The 23,111-nt window shown below is 42.3% G+C and overlaps 1 protein-coding gene across 4 annotated transcripts; it reads right to left on the bottom strand.

The window, feature by feature from the left end:
* Positions 1-884: 884 nt before the first annotated feature.
* On the bottom strand, positions 885-21,882 carry LOC108032118 (mucin-5AC). Of its 4 annotated transcripts, none has more exons than XM_050889064.1 (7): positions 21,836-21,882; positions 19,077-19,573; positions 13,146-13,741; positions 7,887-8,121; positions 6,551-7,272; positions 5,675-5,780; positions 885-2,138 (listed from the first exon to the last, which is right to left on the bottom strand). In XM_050889064.1, the coding sequence occupies exons 2-7, from the start codon at positions 19,138-19,140 to the stop codon at positions 1,822-1,824; spliced, it is 2,040 nt and encodes a 679-aa protein (XP_050745021.1). In that variant the 5' UTR covers positions 19,141-19,573; positions 21,836-21,882; the 3' UTR covers positions 885-1,821. The 4 variants fall into 4 exon arrangements, with proteins under 4 accessions (XP_050745021.1, XP_016961440.1, XP_050745020.1 ...); XM_017105951.3 differs by having other exon boundaries at positions 19,077-19,564; positions 21,836-21,872; XM_050889063.1 differs by having other exon boundaries at positions 19,077-19,580; positions 21,688-21,868.
* Positions 21,883-23,111: the final 1,229 nt, after the last annotated feature.

Here is a 23,111-nt window from a genome sequence, read left to right as displayed (position 1 = left end):
AAACAAATGCCACAAACGATTCTCATTTTCATTTTCCTCTTCCTTTAAAGTGCGGCCACCGTGAAAACTCCCGTATTGTGCACTTTAAGATCTTATTAACGAGTATGTAGGCTGGCAAGCGGACAAAAAATGCAAGCCATTAAGTTGAGTAATAGGTTTATCAGCGAAAAATGTAAAAGGGAATAATCAAATAAATAATCACAGCTAGTTTTTATAATGCAATTAAACAAATTAGCATTAATTTGGCTTAAAAAAGTAAGCCCCGAATTTCATTTAACGAAATTAGTTCAAATTAAATGTGCAAGGGTATAGTTTAAAATTCACAAAAAGCCATCGACAAAATTCACAACTAATAATGTGAAACCCGGCTATGAGTTGCACAGTCGGTTTATGCATGGCCACGCCCACTTCCTGCCCAATAACCACACAAAATTACTGCTGAATTCATTTCAGCAAAGTTTCTTGCTGTTCAGTTCCATCGGGCGAAATATTTTGACATCCAGTTGGTTTGCCGAGCTCCCCGGTTCTGCATCGGTTTAATACGTTGTTAGTGCGAATAAATTGTGACCCTCTTTTATTTTTTACCTCCTCGTTTTTTTGTGGTCTATGCATGTGTGTGACGGCAAAGCCATGAATGAATATTTAACCAACTTGTCTGCAATTCCGAGGCACGTTTGAATATGTGAGCTGGCTGGCTGGGAACCTGACCGAGAAGGAAAGGTGGCATGCATTTTTGAGGCACTGTGTGCCAGCTCAGTAGGAATTTAATTAGAAAATGTTTTTTTCTGTTTATCAAGTGGTTAACAAGTGTCGAAGGTAACAAGAAGCTAACGCATTCAAATTGATTTCCAGAAATAATCGATTTTAGTCCATTGAAGAAATTGTATTTTATTTATTTGTATTTCTCTTATTCGTTATGGCTTAAGAATTATTGCAAATACTTCATTTCGTTTCAATTAATTTTCCATTTCGTTTTTATTCCCCTTTGCGTTTCCATAAAATTTAGTGTTGCAAATCAAGTATACGCAACGTTGGAGCAACTCCTTACAATTCTGTTTATTTAGTTGATTAGGTTTCGGTTTTATGTAGGGGCTTCCTTGGCTTTGGCTGCGTCTAAAATTTTAGTAAGTCTTTTATATACTAACTAATGTTTACATTAAGTTTTTGGCTTGCTTCGGTTATTTATTTGAATGGAACGCAGTAACACCCGTTTATTTACACTTGTATTCAGTATTCATTTATAAGTATTCTTTATGCATAAAATGGTATTTTTAGTCTTAAAAAATCAGGGTATTCATACAGATATCCGATGGTATACATACATATTTACAATTTATAGCTTAAGGAAAAGAAAGACAAAATTATTTCTTTATTGCGTCAAAGAGCTGAACTGTTTGATTTTATTCCATAAAATTCCCTTCAATACCAGTTATTTCTCAATCCATCCGAACCTTCTGTGATTATTCAACTTATATATGATACAACCATGGCAGATCCCAATTGATAACGTAAGGGAATGGTTCTTAAAGGCGAATTCTGTGCATTCTATTTACACAATTCTTGCAACACTCCAATCAAAACATGCGATATGCCGGAACCTAAGCGCGACCCCCAACATTAATTTACACTCAGATGGAAAACCAATACGAATCTGGTATGATTATTAGCACAACGCATGGGAAAAGGTCATGAATATATTGCCTTGGTGATGGGTGACCTCCTTAGTCCTGCTTTAGCATATATTTAAATCGAGTAAAATCTTAGTTCGTAGCCTCCGTTATGCGTAAAATCCAAGTGACCAGGCGAGGGCCCGAGGACAACTCAAGTCTTGTCCTCTGCCACTTTGGTGGCACTAATTGAGCTGCTGCCCCTGATGAAGCTGGCCCCTGATTTGGGTCCTCTTTTACCGCCCACAGCTGCTGCTCCTCCTCCTGCTCCTGCGCCAGCTCCTGTATCCGATGTCCTTGCGGTGGCTTTGCTGGCATTCGGCTGGCAGATGTCCCTGGCCAGTGCAAATTTAATAATCCACAAAAGTGTCAGAAGCGTTGAAACATTCCGCCAGTGCAAATAGCCGTGACATCCAATTAGCGCACTCCAGCTGACACTGCCCGACTTAATGGCCGAGGCTGAATATTCACCTGCCGATCAGAACGGAATGGAGCAAAGTTATTCGAGAGCCCAGAATGTTGTGGTTTTTTGCCATCGCCACCAAAGCCAGAACCGGTACTAGCACAAATCCCGCCATGGTAGCAAAAACTAATTCAATAATGACACTGCAATCCGCCCAATTTCCCAGAACCCAAAACGCTCCCAATCCGCAGGCATCACAATCAATTTTTGACTAAAAATTAAATCCACCCAGACACGCGACTCCAGTGCGGCTCATCTCGTCTGTCTGGGTTCGATTGGATAAATAAAGTGCCCATTGTAATTAAATATTTCTATTCAAAAATTGAACGGCAAACACGAGTGCATGTATGCCTGTGGTTTTTCCTCGCTCATGAGGGTGAATCGCGAGTTTTGTGTACTGCTAATACAGCTGATGGATTTTTGTGGCATGCGTATCTGGCAAATATTGATACTGAATAGGCATTGCACCGAAATGAACCGAAAAGCTTCAAAGTAAATAAAAGCAGAGGCTGATCCCCACGCAGCTCATTAGCAAAGCCACGCAATATAATAAATTAAAATCGGAATTTAGTTCAATTTAATATTAGTACGTAATATAACATTATTTTAGACTTAAATCCTATTTGCCTAATACTGCACAGAATTGCCTTGTGCATATATTTACTCTTTGTAATTTAAATTATTTATAATAATTTTACAGATTTAATTCCTTTTTACCTAATATTTTCCTGAAGTATTGTATAATAAAATTTAAATCTCATAAAAGTAGTTTACTAAATTAAAATCCAAATTAATTATAACAATAATAAATTCCCCCATATTACAGATATTTCTTGTATTTTTATTTCTAGTAGAGAGTCCACAGGTTAACCGCAGGGCCATGTAAAATAATAAATTTTAGCAAAATATAAAATAACTTAGGATTTCATTCCTATTAAACCGATATATTAAAGAAATAGCTTGTTCTTGCATTTTCTATTTTGAACACTTCAAAGTCCTTGTGCCAAGGAGTCCACAAGTTAACCGCAACTAGGCCAAACTAATTATGAGCTGCGCAGCACTAGCCTCCCATTATGCTCCTGATATCAATTACCATAACCACTATATGCTGTGTATCCCTCGGCAACGGTAGCAAAATCATGCGAGTCATCAGAAAATGAGCCTAAAACGAGCTGCGGTCTGCGGAATCAGTTATGCAATGTGCGGGGCAACTTGTCGAATATGTATGGAATTACTTATTTAAAATAATTAAACTTGAATAAATTTAAAAGCCGACCGCACGCTGACATTGCCACTTCGCAAAGCGAGTTGAATAAGCAAATTAATTATGCCACCGGAAAAAAGGGCTAGGGCCCGCCTAGCTGATTTAATAAATCAGTGAGAGAGGAGTGCAATTAAAATAAAAATCCCTGAATAAATAAATGATAATATCATTAAGTTATTAATAATCATTTGTCATGGCACAACGTTGCGCCAGCGGCAACAAAAAACTGTAATATGCCACAACATTTGTGCCGCAGCAATGACATTAAGTTTATTAACCTTTTCGCACTTGCACACGATTCGTGAAAAATATATATTATTAAAATTATGTAAAAAGCGCAAAGTGGGGGCCTCTTCTGTCTGAAATTTCATTATTGTCTGGCACTCAGCCAGGCAAACAGGCGAACACACACGCCTACACACGTGTCTCGGGAGCATTGTTTTTCATTATCCCGGGCTTTAACATCCTTTCACTCTTTGGCCCAGCTTAACGGCAACAAAAAACCGCTGGCAAGTGGGCTGTGAGCCTTTCTTTTATCTGCGTCAATTAGTCGAATATTAAAAATACATTAATTCCTTGTTATAAATGATGTTTGCTTTCGTCCCCGCCCGCCACCCGCCGCCACACTGCGGCCATTTCACAGCAAATTAAATTGTGAATTTAATTTAAAAATACGGGCGCAAAAAGAGAAATTCTTTGACGATTGTTTGCCCTTTCTGACCCAGACTCAAGCGCCCTCGAAAGCCTCCCGCAGACAGCTCGGCGTTTTTATGGCCATCATTTGTAGCTTGACAGTTCTGCCAGTCCTGCACCATCAACTTGTACCTGTCTGCCCGAAAATCCTGCTGCGAGTCCTTGTCCTCCGTCAGGTGCCATCAGTCACAATCGCTCGGCATTTGTTTTGCCGCTCCTCAGACGAGTGCGAGTTAACACTCGGCACTGTCGAATCATATTGTCATGTGCTGAAGTGCCCCTAAGTAGCGTGCTCCGGGCGGAAAGCGACAGGCTACAAATAGCAGTCAAACACACGGGAACACAACAACCACAGGCGCCGGATGGGGACATGTCGGAGCTGACAGCCAGGAACAGGAACTGGATCACAGAAATAGGTGCAATAGGAGCGACATCACAGCCGGCGGGCCTGATGGACAAACCATTTAAATGCAAGCGGAAATTTGTGGCAAAGGCTCACACGGTCAAAAATCAGGCAAAAAACCATGATCGATTGCATTATTTCACGGATGTAAAATAAGCCACAGAGAAAATTCCTAGAGTCATTATATTTTTACGAACAGGTTAAGCTTTTATAACGCTTTTTTGCAGTAACCGGTGAAAAAGCGCTGTGTTTGGATAGGAAAAACTATAGTATAAACAGATAATTAAAATACAATTGAGTTAAATTGAAATTGAAGAACATAATACCCTGCAAACTGCGGATAAAAAATATGTAAATTTAAATGAAAGAGAATAATAACAAGTAAGATTAAAGGAGGAGTTAGAATTTCACCAGAGGCCATTTTAAATTGCAGTCTCGAGTTTCGCTTATATTTTTCTGTGTATAGTATGCCAACAGAGCTGAATAAGACGAAAGCCCGGACAGATAGCTAACCATTACGGAGCGACATTTATAGGTCAGTCATCGTAGACTCCCAGCATCACTGTCATTGTTCCGGGCGTCCTTGGTCCTCGGAACTCGGTCCTCTGACTCAACAGTGTGTCCTCGTAGCCCGTCGGACATTGGGCAAATAACGCAATTGTGGCCATTTCGAGATAACAATAAAACTGCAACTGTTCCTTTGCTGGAAACCGACTCTTTCGGTTTGGTTTTCGGTTTCATTTCGTTTCGTTTCGCTGCCATTGTGTTTGCCATTGTAGAAAATTGTGTAAACAAAATAAAAACCTCTCAAATGACCAGAACAGTAGTTTGTGAGGGGGGGGCAAAACAAAGGCGTATGCAAACAAATTTAGTTAAATTTTCTGCACTCTCCGGCGCTCTGTTTTTTGGCAACTTTCACTAGAGCATAGGTTTAATTTACATTCATAATGGGAGGTCGTAATGTCGGGGTTATTCCCTCACTGTGCGGATATTTCGCGAAATCAAAAGTCAAACCAAACACAAACGCATCCGAATAAAATTCAATTAAGCTAAATGAAAACTTAATTCAATTGCCCCGCCGCACAGACAGACAAACAGTTGAAGCCGCCAAGGACCTCGGCTCACCTCGCCGCCACCCACTTAATCACCCGCCCACCCACTTTGCAACACCACCACCCCCTTACCGTTCAGCACGTGGAGCACAATGGTGCGGGGGGCACTGTTCGAGGGGCTGCACGTGTAGTTGCCGGAATCCAGTTTGACTACGGCCGGAATGATGAGCGAAGCCGTCTGCAATGATGAAATAAGAGCAGACGAGATGAACATGCATGTAGAATACAGTGAGGCGTCCTTAGTGAATACTATTCCCGTCTAGCCATATTTTTAGGAACTTTTGGGGTTAAACAAAAATATAAAGCACCTAAGTATCTTTTCCAAAAGTATCTAAAAAGTTACGAAAATCAAAAGTTGGGATCTTGTCTATAAAAATGGTTTAGAAATATAATGGTTTCAATAATATAATATTCTTAACATTTTCTGAAATTATACAATTAATCCTGTTAAGAATAGGAACTTCATAAAAATACGTTTAGGATCTTTGAAATCAAATATACTTCGGAGTGCTCTAAAAAATAATTAAGTACCTAGAGTTTATATTTTGTCTTTAAAATGTATTAACGGTCAGTATAATATATGTGAAATAATATTTTCCATATATATATTTTATTATTTGAATTTCAATGAGCAAACAAAACATTAAATAAAATTCCAATTAAGGAAGAAGGCCTGTCTTATTGTGCGGAAATATTATTAAGCGGCCGAGACAGCCGTCAGACGAGATCAAGTGTGGCAGGCGCAAACTGCTGGGGCCGTATTAAAAATTATAATTTGACAAACGTTGACAATAAGAATTTAATAAAAATTATTTTACCTGCCGTCGCATTCACGCCAATTTGCGTAATGAAAAGGCATTTAATGGGGGCGCTTCCCGAGGAGGAGGAAAATTGCGAGGGGGCGTGGATAAGGCGGACTCAGGGGGCGGAATGCGGTAAGCCACTTACTGTTATCTGCTTAATGAAACTGCTGCTCGGCAGCATGGTTGTCGTTGTTGTGGCGGCAGTTGTTGCCGCCGCCTCCGTTGTTGTCGGCCAGGTGTTGGTTGTTGCTGCTGCCGTGGCAGTGGAGTCACCTGTCGCCGGAGTTCCTGCTGCAGTGGTGGCTCCGGCTGCCAAGGAAGCTGAGCCGGTTGATCCAAGGAGTCCCGCCGTCGTTGTCGTCGCAGAAGTCGAAGAAGTGGCATCCACCTCGGCAACCAGCTGAGCTGTTGACGTCTCCGTGACAAAAGCCACTCCTGCAGCAGCAGCAGCAGCAGCAGCCCCCACCTCGGATACATCATTCTGGGATATGGCGTCTAGGATGTATGAACGTGTTATGGTTACCAAGCCATTGAGCATCTCCGAGGAGGATGTGGCGGCTCCTCTCGTTGATCCTGCGGTGGTTGTGGACGCTGGTGTTGCTCCTGTAGTGGTGGTGCTAGTGGTGGTTGTTGTCGTTGTGGTGGTGGTGGTGGTGGTGCTAGTGGTTGGCACTTCCGCTGGCAGATCGATGCGTTCAATTTCCGTACGCCAGCCGCGGCGATTATGCAAATAGATTTGCTTCTGATTGTAAAACCAATTAATGAAAAGCGGCGGCTCCAGAGCCTGGCTAATTATGCAACGCAATTTCACTTGACTTCCGGCCTTCACATGTCGCGTTGACTCTCCAATTAATTCGGTTTTCGGCTCTGCAAAAGGCGGGGGAGAGAAAGTGAGAGGGATGTAGTGAAAGCCTGGCACCCACACACAAATCTTCCCAAGTTTGCTCTCGAAAGTGCAACGGTCATTGATTTATTGTCTCTGCCATTGCAGATTTATAGGTGTGGTCAGAGGTTGGAGATGGGGCTTGGGTTTGGCTTTTGATTTGGGTTTTGATTTTGGCATCGACTTTGGCGTATGAAGGCCAATGGGTCAATGGAATGTTTGCTCAGTGAATTAGATGGGGAGTGGGTTTACTCTAGGCAAACATAATAGTTAGAATGGTAGTATTGGGCTTTTAGCTGCACAAACAAAATAATATCTAAATTATGTCTAATTGCATGGAAAATACAATGAGTTTTTAAATTAGGAGAATACTGTTAAAATTGTTTTATAGGTATTTTGATATAAATAAATGATACAAAAATAAACTGCTGATTGATTTTCTTTCCAATAAAAATAACCTAAAAAACTAACGATTTGATTTAGAAACATTTAAGACAGACAGTTAGAAGAATTAAATACAAATGAATTTATTTACTTGTTTATTCGCAACTTGCCCCAAAAAGTATGCTACAAATTACGCTACACCATCCTTACTCACCTACAATCCTCAGATGGACTATGGCACTCGCCTTGGGCTCCGTGGACACCTGGCACTCGTAGGTGCCCTCGTCCTTCAGCTGCACATACTTGATCTGCAGGGACCAGCGCTCGGGATTGGGGGAGAAGACCGACTGGAAGCGCTGATCCGCGATAAAGGTTGTCTGGTCCACGGTGAGGATGTGCCCGTCCCTCATGCGCAGCCAGGATATCGGCTTCTTCACCAGCTGCTTGACCTGCCCAAGTGAGACAGCAAGTTTACTTTCAATTATCGGGCAATGATTCGAATTGGGGGTTTCAATTTTTAAAATTAATTCAATTATCCCCGCACAAAAGCAATTCAAACAGTAAATCCCAGCTGCCCGACCCCGGGGGTTGGTCAGTGTGCCGATGATGATGATGATGTCAGCAGAACTTTGCCCTGTTTGCCCAGCCCCACCTCAGCTGCAGATGTATACTTTGGTAAGCTTTGGAGTGAGGGAGTTTTCGGGATCCCCTCCGGGGCGGTAAACAATACCGATAACAAAACGACGATTCATTTGTGTCAATAATGCCAATAATAATTTAGTGGCAATTTGCCCGGGCAGCCTCCGAGCGGCGAAAACAAAATAATATACATTAAAATGCCAGTCATCGATACGGAAGTGCCTCGAAAGCATCCCACCTCCTTATCAGGTATCTATGTCTGTATTTAAATATGGATATGGATTCCCAATGGCTGGCACGACTTCCTTTCTCTAATTACACTGACCCAAAACAAACAGCCAACCAGTTGAGCTGGGTAAACCGAAATCTCGCAGATATCACAGTGCCCCATTACCAGTCAACGCCCCCTTTCTCGCAGTGTGATTATCGGAGGGGGAACTAAGTATTGTGGTAACTGGCCGAAACGAAGGCGTCGTGACAGAGGCAAATGACTGTCTTTGAACCACTGTCATCAACTACATTGTCGGTGTCGGGGGCCCAGACGACGAGGAACTCAACTCCAAGGACCCCGGCGACGGCGACGAGGACGATGACGAGGACATCGTCATGATTAGATACTATAATCATTTGCGTTTTATGTGCTTGTTGTTGCCGCCATTGTTGTTGGGGCTGTCGCCAAGGAAGTGGCGCTGGAGGAGCCCCATTCGGGCTGATATTGTCGGTTGAGCACGTGCTGTCAAAAAGCATCTCCCCTAAATGAATATGAACATCTCCGCTCCGGCGACAAATCAACTCATTGGAGTGGAGTGCTCAATCACCTGCAGGGGGCAAAGCCGAAACATTAGGGAAATCCCAAGTACGTTTCCCCTTAAAAATAAAATGATGTGCTCTTTAATCGCTTGCAATCCCACTCAATATTGTATTGAGTTTTTAAAGAGACTTCTTATTGAAAAAAGGATATTTTTTTAAATACGAAATTAGAAATCTATATATTTACTGCTCTTTATAATGTGATTACCTAACAACTGTGATTTTTACGAACCGGGTGATGTGTTTTATATGCTTTAAACTCGTTTGTAATCCTTTAATCTGTGCAGTTGCTTTCATTTAATACCGAGCGCCGTAATTAAACGCGGTACCTATTGATGAGGCACATTCATTGGCAAATCCATTTAATTAAACACTTCCCTGTGGATGCATGCGGAATTCGCGTGCAAAATGATTTGCCCAGATATCTGGAAAAAATAGAAAAATGGAAGCCACTGTGCGGAGGCAGGGTGAGAGTTTATTAAATTTGCTTCGCAGCCTCTCTGCCAGGAGTATCCCGGCTCTAAGGACATTATTATCGGGCTGAGCATCGACATTATACCCGGTATTAAGTGAAGATGCTTATCCACTATCCACCGATGGGCGTGGGCAGGCAGCCAAGTCAGGACTTCGAGTACGTGGCAAGTGTAAGTAGGTCTCCTGCCCACCGCCCACCGCCTCCCCCGTCCCTCGCCCTGGCTCCTTTGTCCTTGTGGCTGAGAAATATCCTTGTGTGGCCTGAGCACAGGTTCCCCGCCTGGCATTAGCTAATTTAAATTTTCGCTGCCTCCGTGGAGATTGTGTGTTTAATTCGGCCGTAAAGTGATGGGTCGACGGCTCTTATCGGGACGCCCGGGTGTTTGCCATTTAAATATTGTTAATTAGTTTTAGCTGCAGTTCAAACTGCCCCCGAAAAGCGTATCACGAAGTCTGGCAAGTGCCACATCCACTTCCGCCCCTCAATGGGTTTTATGTTCCCCCAAACTGTCGTCATCATCCGCTGCCAGCATCGAGATTGAGACCCCGCGTGAGCATCGTTTTCCATCACAGTCGAGCAGACAGCAAAGTTTGCTCATAACATTGCGAATTTTCGTCTAAACTTGTTTGCAAATAATTTCTTTTATTTTGTTGATTCTCCTCTGTCTTCTGGGCCGCGTCTTCCTCTTTCTTTTCACACAACAATACACCTCAAAGTGCCCGCTTTCATATCTTCGCCGAAATAACACAGCACAACACAGCACAGCTCAACAAAAATGTACAAAAACGAGAGGAAAACTTTTCGCTGAGTTGCCGAAAAAAGCAAGAAAGGAATGACAGGCGCTGTGGAGAAAGGAGAGTCTGTCGATTTCGGGTAAAAAATATTCAAGTGCTTGCAGGCAAAGCATTTTTGCGGCTTTCCCCCGCTCGACTCTCAGGGCCCTTCGATTCGTTATCCTTCAGCTGCTTTCTTTGTGACGCCCACGGTCGCAAAATGTATTATTAATTGATTAGGTTTAAGCAGATTTGAAGATTATTCCGGGCACATAAATATATACTCGATGCGCTGGGCCAACAGCCAGGAGCGAATGTGCGATATCCGATACTGTGTGCGTATTTAAATTATCTGATAAATATTTTATAGAAGATTGTTTTCGTGTTTCAGCAGAGGGTTCAAGATTGAGGAAACATTTTGCCGACGGGGAGATTGCAAACTTGGTTTAGCTGGTGTTCGAGACAAAAATTGCAAAATATATATGGTAATAATTACATTTAAGTTAATTTTTCGTTAAAAGTACATTTAAGATATTCAAACTAGTGAGTGCAAATTTACTCTCTATATTTCTCTTCCAGTATTTAACACTCGACTGAACAAAGATAATTATCTTAAATGGCTCTCTCTCCAAATTAAATTTTAGTAAAATACAAGTACAACAAAATGAACCTAAGGCGGACTTTTAAAAGGTTGCCAAAATGTTATATAAGCCCTTGCCTTATTACCCCTCGCTGCTCAGATGCATCTTTTAATTAACTATAAACCTCATCCGCCCGCTGTTTTCCTTCCTTTGAAATAGCATCTCAAGGGAATATACTCGCGATGCTGTTTTTTTCGCATCTGCAGTCGACAGTTAGACGGAGTATTTATTCCTGCAACTTTAAGTTCTGCTGCACGCCTTGGCAGTAATTTCCTGTCCAAACAGTAACCAGTAAATAGTAACTCTGGCAGTGGCAGCGATAGAATCCAGCAGCGCCAATTATAATTTGCAATGCGAAACGCGGATACGCGGAAGTGCGGATGTGCGGATGCGGATGCAGCAGGCAAAGCGCCAAGGAACGACGGGTAACTAAGTTATTAGCGGATGCCAGGACGGCTCACTCGACCCCCTCACGTCCCCCGACCTCTGCGTACATAAGTATATATACTTATGTATAACGAGCGGATGCATAAACGTATATAGTGACAACTATTTGGGTCATCGTTCTTGAGGAGCAGCTCCAAACAAAAATGTGTCTTCTTGGGGACTTTTTGCAGTCTTCGCTAGGGTATTGCACTTTTTGCGAAGAAAAACTAGCAGCTACATTTCATACTTCATATGTAAATGTAAATGATCACACCATTGACCTGATAGGCAAAGCTGGTTCTGACTAATTTTATTCGGATTTCCGAGATAGATTTCAAACCGTTTTATAAACACTCTATATTACTTATTTCTCAAAGTCTTAAGGGAAAAACTTAGTTAATGTTTTTTCACCCTTATTTAATTTTAGTCTCTTTTATTAACCTCTGTTATTAGGCCAAAGTTAACTTTAAATAATAAATATTGTATTTAAGTTAAAACCATTATACATCCTTCTCTTTTCCCACTAAACAAATATTTTATGAACTTTAAATTTCTCTTCGAGTGTACCCATCTGCTTATGTATGCCCTTTGGCTAGGGCGTGGCATCGACGTCGACATCGACATCGACATCAGCATCGGCAATTTCCGGTTTTGTTTTCGCTCAGTTCCGACAGCGGCCAGCGTAAATTAGTTCAAAGCTCTAAAATGGCGAAAAAAGGAAAGCGGAAGTCGGGCCAATCGATGCCACATCCCTTGGGTTCCACTTCCTCCGCCTGCGCCCCCGCCGCACTTCGCCTTTGTTGCCGAACTGATTGAGCCCGGGAGGAACTGTAGTATCAGCTGCTTATTATAAATTATCAATGATTAATAAAAATGCTTTGTAAATATTTGCACAGCCAACAATTTGCCGTGGAACTTCTCTCTGATGGATTGGTCGGTACACAAAGGAGCTTGAAAGAGTTTCGCTCAAGCGGGCTGATTGAATTTTCACAGAATTTTCCAGCCACTTCTACCTTAAATATTCCACCCAATTATGCCTTGCAGAGTTTTGTTTGGCTCATGACTCGGTTTGGCGGCATTCACATTTCTCGATTCTGATTTCAGCTGGGAAATCTAATCAGCACACACTGCCTAATTAAAGGGAAAGTTGTGGGAAAATGTACACGAAAAGAAACATGGTAAAAGTGTATTAATGTATTTTTAATTAGATGAAAGAAAAGCTGTGTTTTTCATTTATAATTATCAATTAGAAAGTTAGGGTTTATATGGTCCTTTGTAGCTCCAAAAAAAATATTTAGCTGACAATCTTATAACATTAATAAACATAATTTAATGAGTTGAAATTGGCAAGGAATGTATAGGTATACGAGGATTATATATTAATTTAGATTTGCTTTTTTCCAAACATTAAATAAATAAGCCTTTTAAACCCTCAGTGATTTATTTTCTGTATTTATGACTTATTGAAAGCTGAAACTCATTGCTTTGTGTTTGCTAATAAACATTAATAAATATTAAAATTTGTAAGAATTTTAGTTATGGGTAAATAAGAAAATATCATTATCATTATTATTATCATTATCATTATTTCCCCCATCTTTATCTCTTTGAAATCACTAAAATTTGTGTCTAAGTTTTCTCCCCGATTTTAAAGGATAGATTTCCCGGACTAGGGCTGATTTTCCTCTCAGTGTAGTTGCTCAACTTACATTGCATGGCAGATAGGCATGGGTGCCGGCCTGGCTAATTATTGTCTGGTAATCATCTATTGTTGGCGGTGGCATCAGCGTTGTTGTTGCCACCGGACGACGGGTTGTGCGCCTCGTGGTCGTCGTTGTTGTTGCTGGCGTTGTTGTGGCAGGCTCTGTGGTTGTTGTTGCTGCCGTTGCTAATGGGGGGGAATCCCCCATCGAAAACGGCACTGCATTCAGGGCAATCGAAGCTGCAGATGTGGCGTTGTCCTGCGCTGTGATTCTATAGCTCTGCTGCTCCTGGATATTCCGACTGCTCATAATCAGATTCGCCCCGAGGGCAGCGGTCAGCCGCTGATCGCCATTGTTGCTAATGTTATTAATGGCCGCATTGTTGCGGGAGCGATCCGGAGGAGCTGCATCATCCACAGCCAAGGCTGCAGCGGCCATTGTTGGCCCAAACGCCCGGGCTTTGTCCAGCGTCTGGGCCATTTGCGTTGTCGCCGGAATTAATGCCTCGCGCCTTGATTGAGTCCTTTGAAAGGCTCGCCCATTTGTTCCATTGCTGTTTAATATTGATGTCTCCTTCTCCTCCCTCGACTGCCCCCTGATGGCTGGATAATGGGAGAGAAGAGCAAAATGAATAGGTTGTGAGTGGAAATTAATGACTTAGTGTTTTGTTTTCTGTCCCCCAACCAGCCAAAAGCTCGGATGTATATATATATTTCAAATGCCATGATCCCCATTTATCTGGAATACTCGTTACGACAATTAAAACGATTTACGGCCCCGACATTTTTGGTTCAATAAATTAATCTTCATTTTTCGGCTGCCTACCTCAGGCCGGGAATAGGCAAAAGTTTAACTTGAGTTTCGGGCCAAGTGAAATTAATTAGCTAATTACGAACTTGAATTGATTTGCATGTACTTGGAGCCTAGTGGCGTGAAGTGAAGAGCCCTTTTCAATGACAACAAAGTTGCGGGGAGTATTCGAGGGGTCCAAGGCTGATAATTGGTCTTAAACCGCTTTATGGTAGTCCTGGCAACTCAGAGCAGTACGTGGCCCGCTCCACCTTGAATCGCAATAAAATATATACCGAAATCGACTATAAATTATATGCCTTTGACACACGATTCGAAAGCTTTTGGGGGGCTTCCCCGCTGCAGATTGCTGGCTGCAGCTTCCCATACAAATGCAGCGCGTAAATTTTGCCAAATTGGCGCCATAAATTTCGCACGAAACTTTGCGAAAGTCAAAGATAGAAACTGCCAGAGAAAGCGAAAGTAAAAGTGCGTGGGTGAGCTTTAGGGTTGAAATTTACTTGCAGGTACGTTGATAAGAAAGCCGGCAAAGGTTGGCCATAACTTTTTCCACTTTGATTTAAACTGACGGAAACTTTATGCACATTACTTGCTAACTAAGCAAGTGTGTAAATTGACAATAAAAAGCAACTGTGGTTCATATTGTCTTATCCATCCATCTTGGATCTCAGGAATACAAAGAAGAAATTTGTTTTTTGGAAAAGTTACAAAGTGATCCTTAAACGCCTAAGGATATGCAACGTATATTTATGCAATGCCGTGCTCACTCTGGTGTTTCTTCTATTTCCATTGAACACTGTAGTGTGAGCAACTTGGTCTTAATTAGCTAATGAACGGGGATGCCACAGATACACAGAGAGAAATGAGTATTATCAAGGGCACTTCGACAGCCATTGAACTTCGAGTGGGAAATAGAAAAGAGAGACGAGTCGAGGGTGCCGGCCTTATCTAATCAAGTTCAGCGCATTTGGCCGGGCTCAAAGTAAATGCAAAACTCTGGAAGCCCTCTTAACGATTCCGGCCAAGTCGTGTGTGTGTCTGGGTGTGTGGCTCTCTCGTCGGGATATTCAGGATTCAGAATTCAGGACTCTTGGCCTGTCTGTGTGCGTGTGCGAGGGCCTGTGGGTGCGCCAGTGTGTGTGCGTTATCATGTTTTATGTTTATGCTTCGTGTACGTGCAATAAAGATAAAGCGATTGCATATAAAAAACTTTTTAATTGCCTGCACTAATGATGCACTGCAGCCAACTTGATTATAATAAAGTTACAAAAATTCCATTTCCCTGCGAGCACAGTGGGCAGGGCAAGGAAGGGAAAGTGGGGTTAATTAAGTTCATGGTCCTGGAATGTCAGCTTATATACACAACAAATATCTGAGAATATCCAGATTCAGAATTTCCCAAAAAATTATCCCAGAAATTACACTGTCAAATTGGAGTATCATATTATTACGATTTAAATGAATATCCAAAAGGTGTTTTTAATTATTTCACATAGTGTTTATAAAAATGTTCTGTATGTATATTTCCAATATATTTCCATATAAAAAAATATTTAAGTAACTACCGTGATACGTTATTAATAAATGTAAGCTACTTCAAAATATTATTAAGGCCTATTTAAATTATTATGATGTTAGGCAATTTTAAGGTCCCCTCCTTAGCAGTAATTAAATGAAAACGTTTTTCCTCGTTTCTTTTTTGTGGCCCACTGTCAGATGGCTCAACTCATTTGCCCGCAAAACATATAAAAACCAACAGCTGCCGTCTGGCGGTCCAGGACACTCGAAAAGGACGAGGAACTCCGAGCAGTATGTGGGCGCAGAAAAGGGGCGTGTCAGCCGGCGACGAAACAAATCAAAACAGCATAAAAAAGTGCAATAAAACAGGCGAATTACTTGGAAGTCCGAGGCGCATAACGAGTGCAAAGAAAAAATGAAAACAAAATAATAAACTCAAATTATTACGAAAAAAATTATCATTTAGGGCGGCACTGCACTGGGGGTATTAAGGATGTTTGGGGACCAGAAAAAAGAAGGAAAAGCAAAGCGACAACTGGCGAAGCCTTAAAAAAATTTGCTTAATCTTTGCGCGCGAAAAACAGGGGGAAAGTCGCAAACTAAAAAGTTGTAAAAACAGACACGAACACAACCCCCTTCGCACCCACGCCACTGTAAAAACAAATTGTGCGCAAGAGTAAAAAATAAAAAAAAAAAGAGGAAAAGGAGACACACAAAGTGATGCGGGATGAGGGAAATCAAGTTGAGCACTTGGCGCGGGGTTGGGGGAAAACTTGCGTAATGAGCCCGGGCTGTCGGGGAAAAGCGGATGGAAAACTCTCACACATAAAATGAGCCTCATCGTGCAGAATTTCATTGACTCCGAGGAGGGGGAATTGGGGCAGAGCTGCTGCTGGGACTGCACGGAAACTCGAGCTGCCGCCTCCTTACACTAAAATTAACCGAGCAGGCTCCCGAGTCCCGCGGGCATTTTTAGTCGAAAGTGTTTTAATCAAACGCTCCTCTACACTTCCATCGGCCGGAAGCCAGTTGAGTTCGCCGGAGTCGAAGTTCGTCTGCCACTGTTATTGTTGCGTAGTTGCTTGTTTTTGTTTGCTCCCCTCTGTTATTGTTATGGCAACAATAATAAGAACAACAATGGCAAAGAAAAACTATGCGAAAATCGCAGCTGAGCAGCGAACAATTTTAATTTATAAAGTCATTTTCGTGAGTAATTTATTTTCTTGTTTTGATAATCTCTTATTTGGAAATCTGAAATTCCACTCTTATTTGTTCTAAGCATTAAACTGAAATTTATGCTCTCCGTATCGAGGTTTGTTGCTAATAAATAAGGTGAGCCAAACATTTGAGCTCATAAAAACTTCAAAACTTCACAACCCACGGATATCTACAACTCGTAAACATCAAAATTTGTATTCAAAGCTCATAAATTTTGACGATTTATTTACGGCCATTTAGAAATGTCCTATAAAACATCTTCAGTTGTTGTCTTCTTGTTCAAGGAGTGTTGAATGAGTTTAGGAAATAAAACCTCTTTCTATTGTGTTTTGCTTTATACAAATATATATAGGTTTCCCTTTGATTTCCTTTTTCAACGATAATGATAATGAGCTTCAAATATGTTATTGCTTTTCAACAATAGGCTAACAAAGCTAGAGCAAGATTCCCGGTTCCCCATTATAATCCCCCCAAACGCACTTCTCTCAGTGTACTCCCCTGCAGGCTGACTGATGTCCGGGACGCGCCTCCGTTGTGTCCGTCTCGGGCTGACAACATTTCGACACTTTTCCTAATTATGATGGGCTTGTTGCCGGGATGATGAGGCTAATACTGCCTCTGATGGTGATGATGATGGTGGAAATTGGCTTAACCCCAAGGCGCCCGGCCGCAGTTATGGAGCGGCGTAATCTGGCTGGATCTCCCCCAGCCACCTCGCGTTAACTCGATGCCAGGAGGACTCTCGGCCGGACACTCTCATCAAAATGCCAGCCTAGTTTTCGCCCATAATGATGACAACGCGAGGGGGGACTGGGGGCCAAAAACAGGCCGTAACTTTGTGTAATAATTGTTGTTAAGCGTTTAAGTCGGGCGTGCCACTTTGGCGGCTAACCAAGAGGCATCTCGTGGGAAAATAACCCGAGACTTGAGCAACTTATCGCTACCGCAAGGCAAAACGGCCAAAAAGCCAACAAAAGGGGGTTCTCAAGTGGTCGGGCCTGGCTGAAACCTCCCCTTGAGTTGGGTCCGCCTGGTGGGGGTCACTTCACTTCTGGCTACAAGCATTCAATGATGCTCAACTGGGCAGCTGAATTTGATTAAACAAAAGTAAAAGTTTTTAACTTTTTCGCTCCTCCACTTCTCGCGAACCAAATTCCCATTCTCAACCTCCTGCCCCCCGCTTATTACCAGATTGTTGTTATTTCCCGTTCAATTGGCTGCATCTCCTCAAGCGTTTCGTCAATCACTTTCATGGCCAAAAGAATCGAACAGCTTGCGTTAGGGGGCAAAAGCCAAAAAAAAAAAAAAGAAGAAAAGAGAGGTTACCTGGGGGGTGGATGCCAAAGTTGCGAGCTTTTAACACAATTTAAAGCATCCAAATCGGGCTCCTCCTCCTCTTTCTTCTCCTGCCCGCCAGGGGAATTTTACCCATCGCTCGGCCTTGCTGCAGTTTTTTCCCACTACCCCAAAAGTTTTTCTATTGAAAAAACAAAATTCTGATAGGGCACGAGTGCAGCGTTTGATCGAGTTTGGTTCATTGATGAAAATGTCGAGAGTCACTTTCGTTATGCTTTAGTTTTAACTTTTAGTTTAGCAATTTCTGCCTTTTCATGTTGCCATTTTGATTTTAATTACCTTTCTCTCTCTTGTTTCCCTTGGACTTTTTTCTGTTTTTATTTGTCGAACATTGTGGCCCAAGGACTTTTTTTTAAAATCCTATTCCAAGGAAAAGGTACGAGTCGCGGACAATTTGGGAAAACCATTAATTGCTGGTGAAAAGCTAACCGCTCAACGGATCTAAGCGATTGCCATTTGAGGATATAAGCCAACCATTACCAATCTAAACGGAAGTTTTTAATTTTCTTTCTTTGGCTTGATCTTAATTTCTACCTTTTCCGTCGGAGTTTGCTGGTAATTAAATCTACTAACATTTCAAAATGTATTTTCTTTTCGAAAACGTTTGTTTTTAATATTTATGTATGTTCTTACATGAAAACATATGTTAAATCTGCGGCACAGCATAAAATTTCATAAAATTCAGCCGGCACCAGCGCTGTTTTGCGAAAATACCAACATAATTTAAATTGACCCTGACAAGTCAGGCAAAAAATACCAAGCAAAGCCCTCCTCCCTTGAGCACCTATACAACCCTCCCTTCACCTCAGACAGTCTGCGCTAAAATATGCACAAAGGCCAAAAGATGTACGGCAGGCAAATGCCTTAAATTCGCCCACAAAATGCTTTTAAGCCGCGCATATCAAATTGTTTTCCATGAAAACACGGGAGAAAGATTCAGGAAAAGGGGGGCCATGGGAGTGGGGGAGACCGGGGAGTCATTTAATATGCGACAAATGTATCGTGAGAAATAATTTCATATTTGACGCAGCTTACCCGGCAAACAGATGAGCAGGGCCAGCAGCAGGATCAGGGGCCCCGGCATCTTGGCCAACTCCATTAAAGTGCCAGGCAAATTGATAATCCTTGCTCCGTGTCGGTTCTGGGATTGGACGTGTTTCGCGCCCCGAGCTCCTCGTTTCCGCGGATATAAGGAGCGTATCGCGTTTCGGGCTCCCGATTCGGTTCCTTGGTTCGCGGTCCTTGGCCAGCTAAATCCTTTGGCCTTAACTGGGTCACATTGGCTGTCTGTCTGTCTGGCGGCGCTGGGCCGCTGGAGCCTGTGTAAATTTAGCCCCTGCCTCGGCGGGGATTCCGACTCAAAATCCGCTGGTGTTGTTTCTCTTGTTAATATCGCGTATACGCCCTGACTCGAACTGCGGCTGCTGCAATATCTTGCTCTCCTTGGCGGTGGCTCGGCGCACAAAATCGCAGGGTTAACATATTTTCAAATTGCACTTGCACGGTAAGCTTGTAGGGGCAATCTAAAATAACTAAAAGCTAAAAATGTCGTATGGCTCAGCTAAGCGGCAAGAACAACACGTGGCCGATTTTAAATATTCCCACAATGTGCCCGTCGAGCTGGGTACCGTTGCCACCTATCCCACCCGTCCTACGACTTAGGTCTTGCCTTCCTGCATACATTCCCCGGCTCCTGTGGATGCTCGGGCCCGTGTCCCAGTTTATGGCCGGCGTTTTGCGCCGCTTCCTGTTTTTGATATGTTTGTGCAAGTTTTCGGTTGGCCTGGGTAATGTGGGTGCTCTTGGCATTAGTTGCCCAACCAAGGTGTTCCCGTTTGCCTCGGACATGCCTGAATCTCTACTCTGACCCGAATCTCACGGCGGAACTACTAGGCTATCTAGTTCACACAAAGTAATGTTATTTAAAAATAAAGAGGGATGGCAAATATAAAAAATAATTTTAAAATTGTATTTCTTTAAGACCCTAGGGATACTGTTTGAAACTTCATTTTTAAACCAAGATAGAATAGGTTGGTACATAATTCACTAGGTTTTCGAATATGTCTAAAAGTATGGAACAATATATTTTACATTCAGAAATGATTGAACTTTATCGAATTATAAAGAATATATATTATCAATAGATGATTGTAAGAATAAATTTAAAGAATTATAAACAATATAATTAGGTAAAAAAATTATCAAAAGAGCAAAAATTAATTGATTATTAAACTTAAGATCTGTTCAACACGAAATAAAATTGTGTAACATTTTTTCCTATAAAACACTAAGCTTCCGGACAATATATTTTTATTTTTAGAATAATAAGTCTTTAAACTGTTTTTTGCAAAAAAAGCTATTTGAAATTTAAGGAATCACAAAACTTTAGATCAGTTAATAATGGAATAAAAAGGTCTAACATCTTATCCTATGCAAAAACCAGTTGGATTTCTTCCGAAAATCCAACGATTTAGTTTTCCGGAACGGGGACACATGTAGCTCCGAGTTGTGTAAGCCCGGGCTGGGGCATTCCATTTGACCAACCTCTGCAGCCGTCGCTCACTCGGCTTGCCAGCTTCTGCGGCTGCTTGTGTTACCTCATCTTTCTTTTACGCCCCAGACTATTCGGCATTAACGAAATTTATTTATGCGGGTGTTTAGTGGGGCGTAAAAGGAGTACATATGGCCATCCGGGCGGGCGGACACGCCCTCCGAGCCAACTTACGGATGCAGGACACGCGCAGGATGAATTGAAAGGATTCTCGATGGCTGGCCAAGGTGTAGGTGGGTCTGGCTAGCCGGCCAGGGCTGGCTGCAAGAGTCTGGCCAGGAATAATGATTTAAATGCTGTTGTGTCTCTGCCAACAGATGGGCTTGAAGTCGGACCACGAGTGGCAGCCGGGGCTTGAGAAATGCCAGGCATACATAAGTAATGGCAGTGGAGTAGGTGGCCCAATGAAGCGTTAACTCAAATGTTAAACAAATGTAATGTTCCGGACGACTGGCTCGTATGCCCTCCAGGAGGAGAACGAGTTCGGGCTCGGGCTGGACCTTGAGCCAGCCAAGGCTGGGATAACACAAATAATATTAAATTGATTGCACAAACAAAACAGCAGCGGAAGTGTAAATGATTTAACACAATTCCTATTTCTATTCGCATTCCGCATCCTCGACTTTTGACTGTTGTCCGTCTTGGTCTTGGCCTGGCCATATTCTTGGTCTTACTCCTGGTCTGGGCCATCTGCTGCCCAGAAACACTCAGGCATTTGGTGCTTGCTCAACGGCGTGGAAAGCGGGAAATTCCCAGCTTGTGTAATTTAGTTTATTTTGATTGCCATTCAATTTCGCAACTGTGTCATTAATTCGTTATTGTTTTATATGGTTATTTTAACACGATTATTGTGGTGGCTTCTCAACAACAGTTCACTGGATTTTATGTTTATGCTAAGGTTTCTATTCTGATAAGTTAAAAGATTTTAAGCATTTTAAAGATAGTTTTAAACACTTAAGAATTCTGTATGACAGTTTGATTTTATTGTTTAGGTTCTGGTATTCATATTTAAATCTTTGCCTTTACAAGATAAGGTCAACTAATAATTTTAATTTGTTTATGTTTATTTTGATTACAATTTAAGATCACAAAAACCTTTTGATTTCTAAGTAATTGGAATAACTTATTTAGTTTTCTGTTTCTATACTCGTTTTTATTATGTTCACTAAGCAGTTTTATATAAATTTATTCACAAGTGATCCCTGATCACTGTAGATTGTCAAGGATCCGTTTCAATAATAACCATTTGTAACACTCGGTGGAGGCTGAAGCGAGAGGCGAACCACGCTGGGCACCGGCTAAAAGTAAACTAAGCCAACGCACGACACGTTAACAGGCCAAGCCAATCGGGCCCGAACGGAGCCGAAGAGCTGGCCTCGGTGGCGTATACACAATGCCCGCTTACAGCGGAAGAGAAAGCGACGCTGCAAGCGAGAGTTCACTGTTATGTTAACTCGTACCGCCTGTCAGCGAAACAAATGCAATTACACGGGTAAACTGCTCTATTGTTATTGTGCATGTTTTATGCATTGAGCAGTCGGGCAAATGACTCATTTGGATTTTATGCAAATTTGGGTCCTAAAATGCATAAAACCGGACTGAAACCCCCACCATTATGGCTCAACCCTGCCAATTTTTGGGACAAAGGAGGCTGCAATCATAGCACCGTTTAAGGCAGCTTTACAGTGCGATAACATAATTCCTCATTAACGTCGAACCAAAGGCGCCTGCAAAATGGTGGAAAAAAGTGCTGGCCAAAAAAAGGAGCAAAGCGGATGAAAGGGATACGAACGAAAGTGGGACAGCCAGAGAAAACCGCATCTTGGCCGGATACGCCATGGCAAAGTGCAAAACACTGGGATAACCGGGGCTATTGCGGACTGGCTGAGGGCAGAGTGGGCCAGCTAGGAAAACAAAGGACCAAATTATAATGCAGACGAACAGGCCATAGATGTCGCCGCGAATTGCGAAGACATTCGCGACTTTGAAGGGCGGAGCAGTGGAGCGCGGTCCGCTTGGGAAGAGGACCATCAGGGCCGTCAGGAACCGAAAAAACGAAAGCTTTTGCATAAAATTCAATTTGTCGTGTGCAGCAGCCATGAATATGCCGAACTCCGGCTTTAAGCCGAACTCCCACGCCTGCCCCTCCCCCGGGCGTAACATATGCGCGAAATTACTTACGTAGTGCTGTCAGTGACAGTTTCGGATCTGGAACCCACCACCCACCAGCCCCACCAGCCCCACCTCATCGTATCTCCATCACAGCCCCACAGTGCAGCGCCATCCAATCCCTGCAAGCCCCACAAAGGCTTGTAAAACAATGACTGCATATATGCAGAAGACACATTCACTTTTTAATACGCCGCACCCACCCCACACCGCCCACTCGCACAATTGCGAATATTTTTATTGTTTATGTAGTTAAATAATTGAACCACCCACGGCCGCACACAATCATTGGCAAATTAAAACGATTTTTACATATACGTATGGTATGTATATTCCTTTGTTTTCCTACG

The sequence above is a fragment of the Drosophila biarmipes genome, chromosome 3R, assembly GCF_025231255.1.
Source record: "Drosophila biarmipes strain raj3 chromosome 3R, RU_DBia_V1.1, whole genome shotgun sequence".
NCBI lineage: Eukaryota > Metazoa > Arthropoda > Insecta > Diptera > Drosophilidae > Drosophila > Drosophila biarmipes.
This window is presented reverse-complemented; position numbering and strand designations above follow the sequence as displayed.

What these genes read in the sequence shown, in the direction of transcription:
- LOC108032118 (XM_050889064.1), bottom strand. Translation starts at nt 19,140, where the DNA reads ATGGAGTTGGCCAAGATGCCGGGGCCCCTGATCCTGCTGCTGGCCCTG. An exon ending in CCTGCTCATCTGTTTGCCGG is followed by an intron (nt 13,742 to 19,076) that starts GTAAGCTGCGTC and finishes CCCATTATCCAG; the next exon opens with CCATCAGGGGGCAGTCGAGG. An exon ending in TGTGCTCCACGTGCTGAACG is followed by an intron (nt 2,139 to 5,674) that starts GTAAGGGGGTGG and finishes TCTGATCGGCAG; the next exon opens with GTGAATATTCAGCCTCGGCC.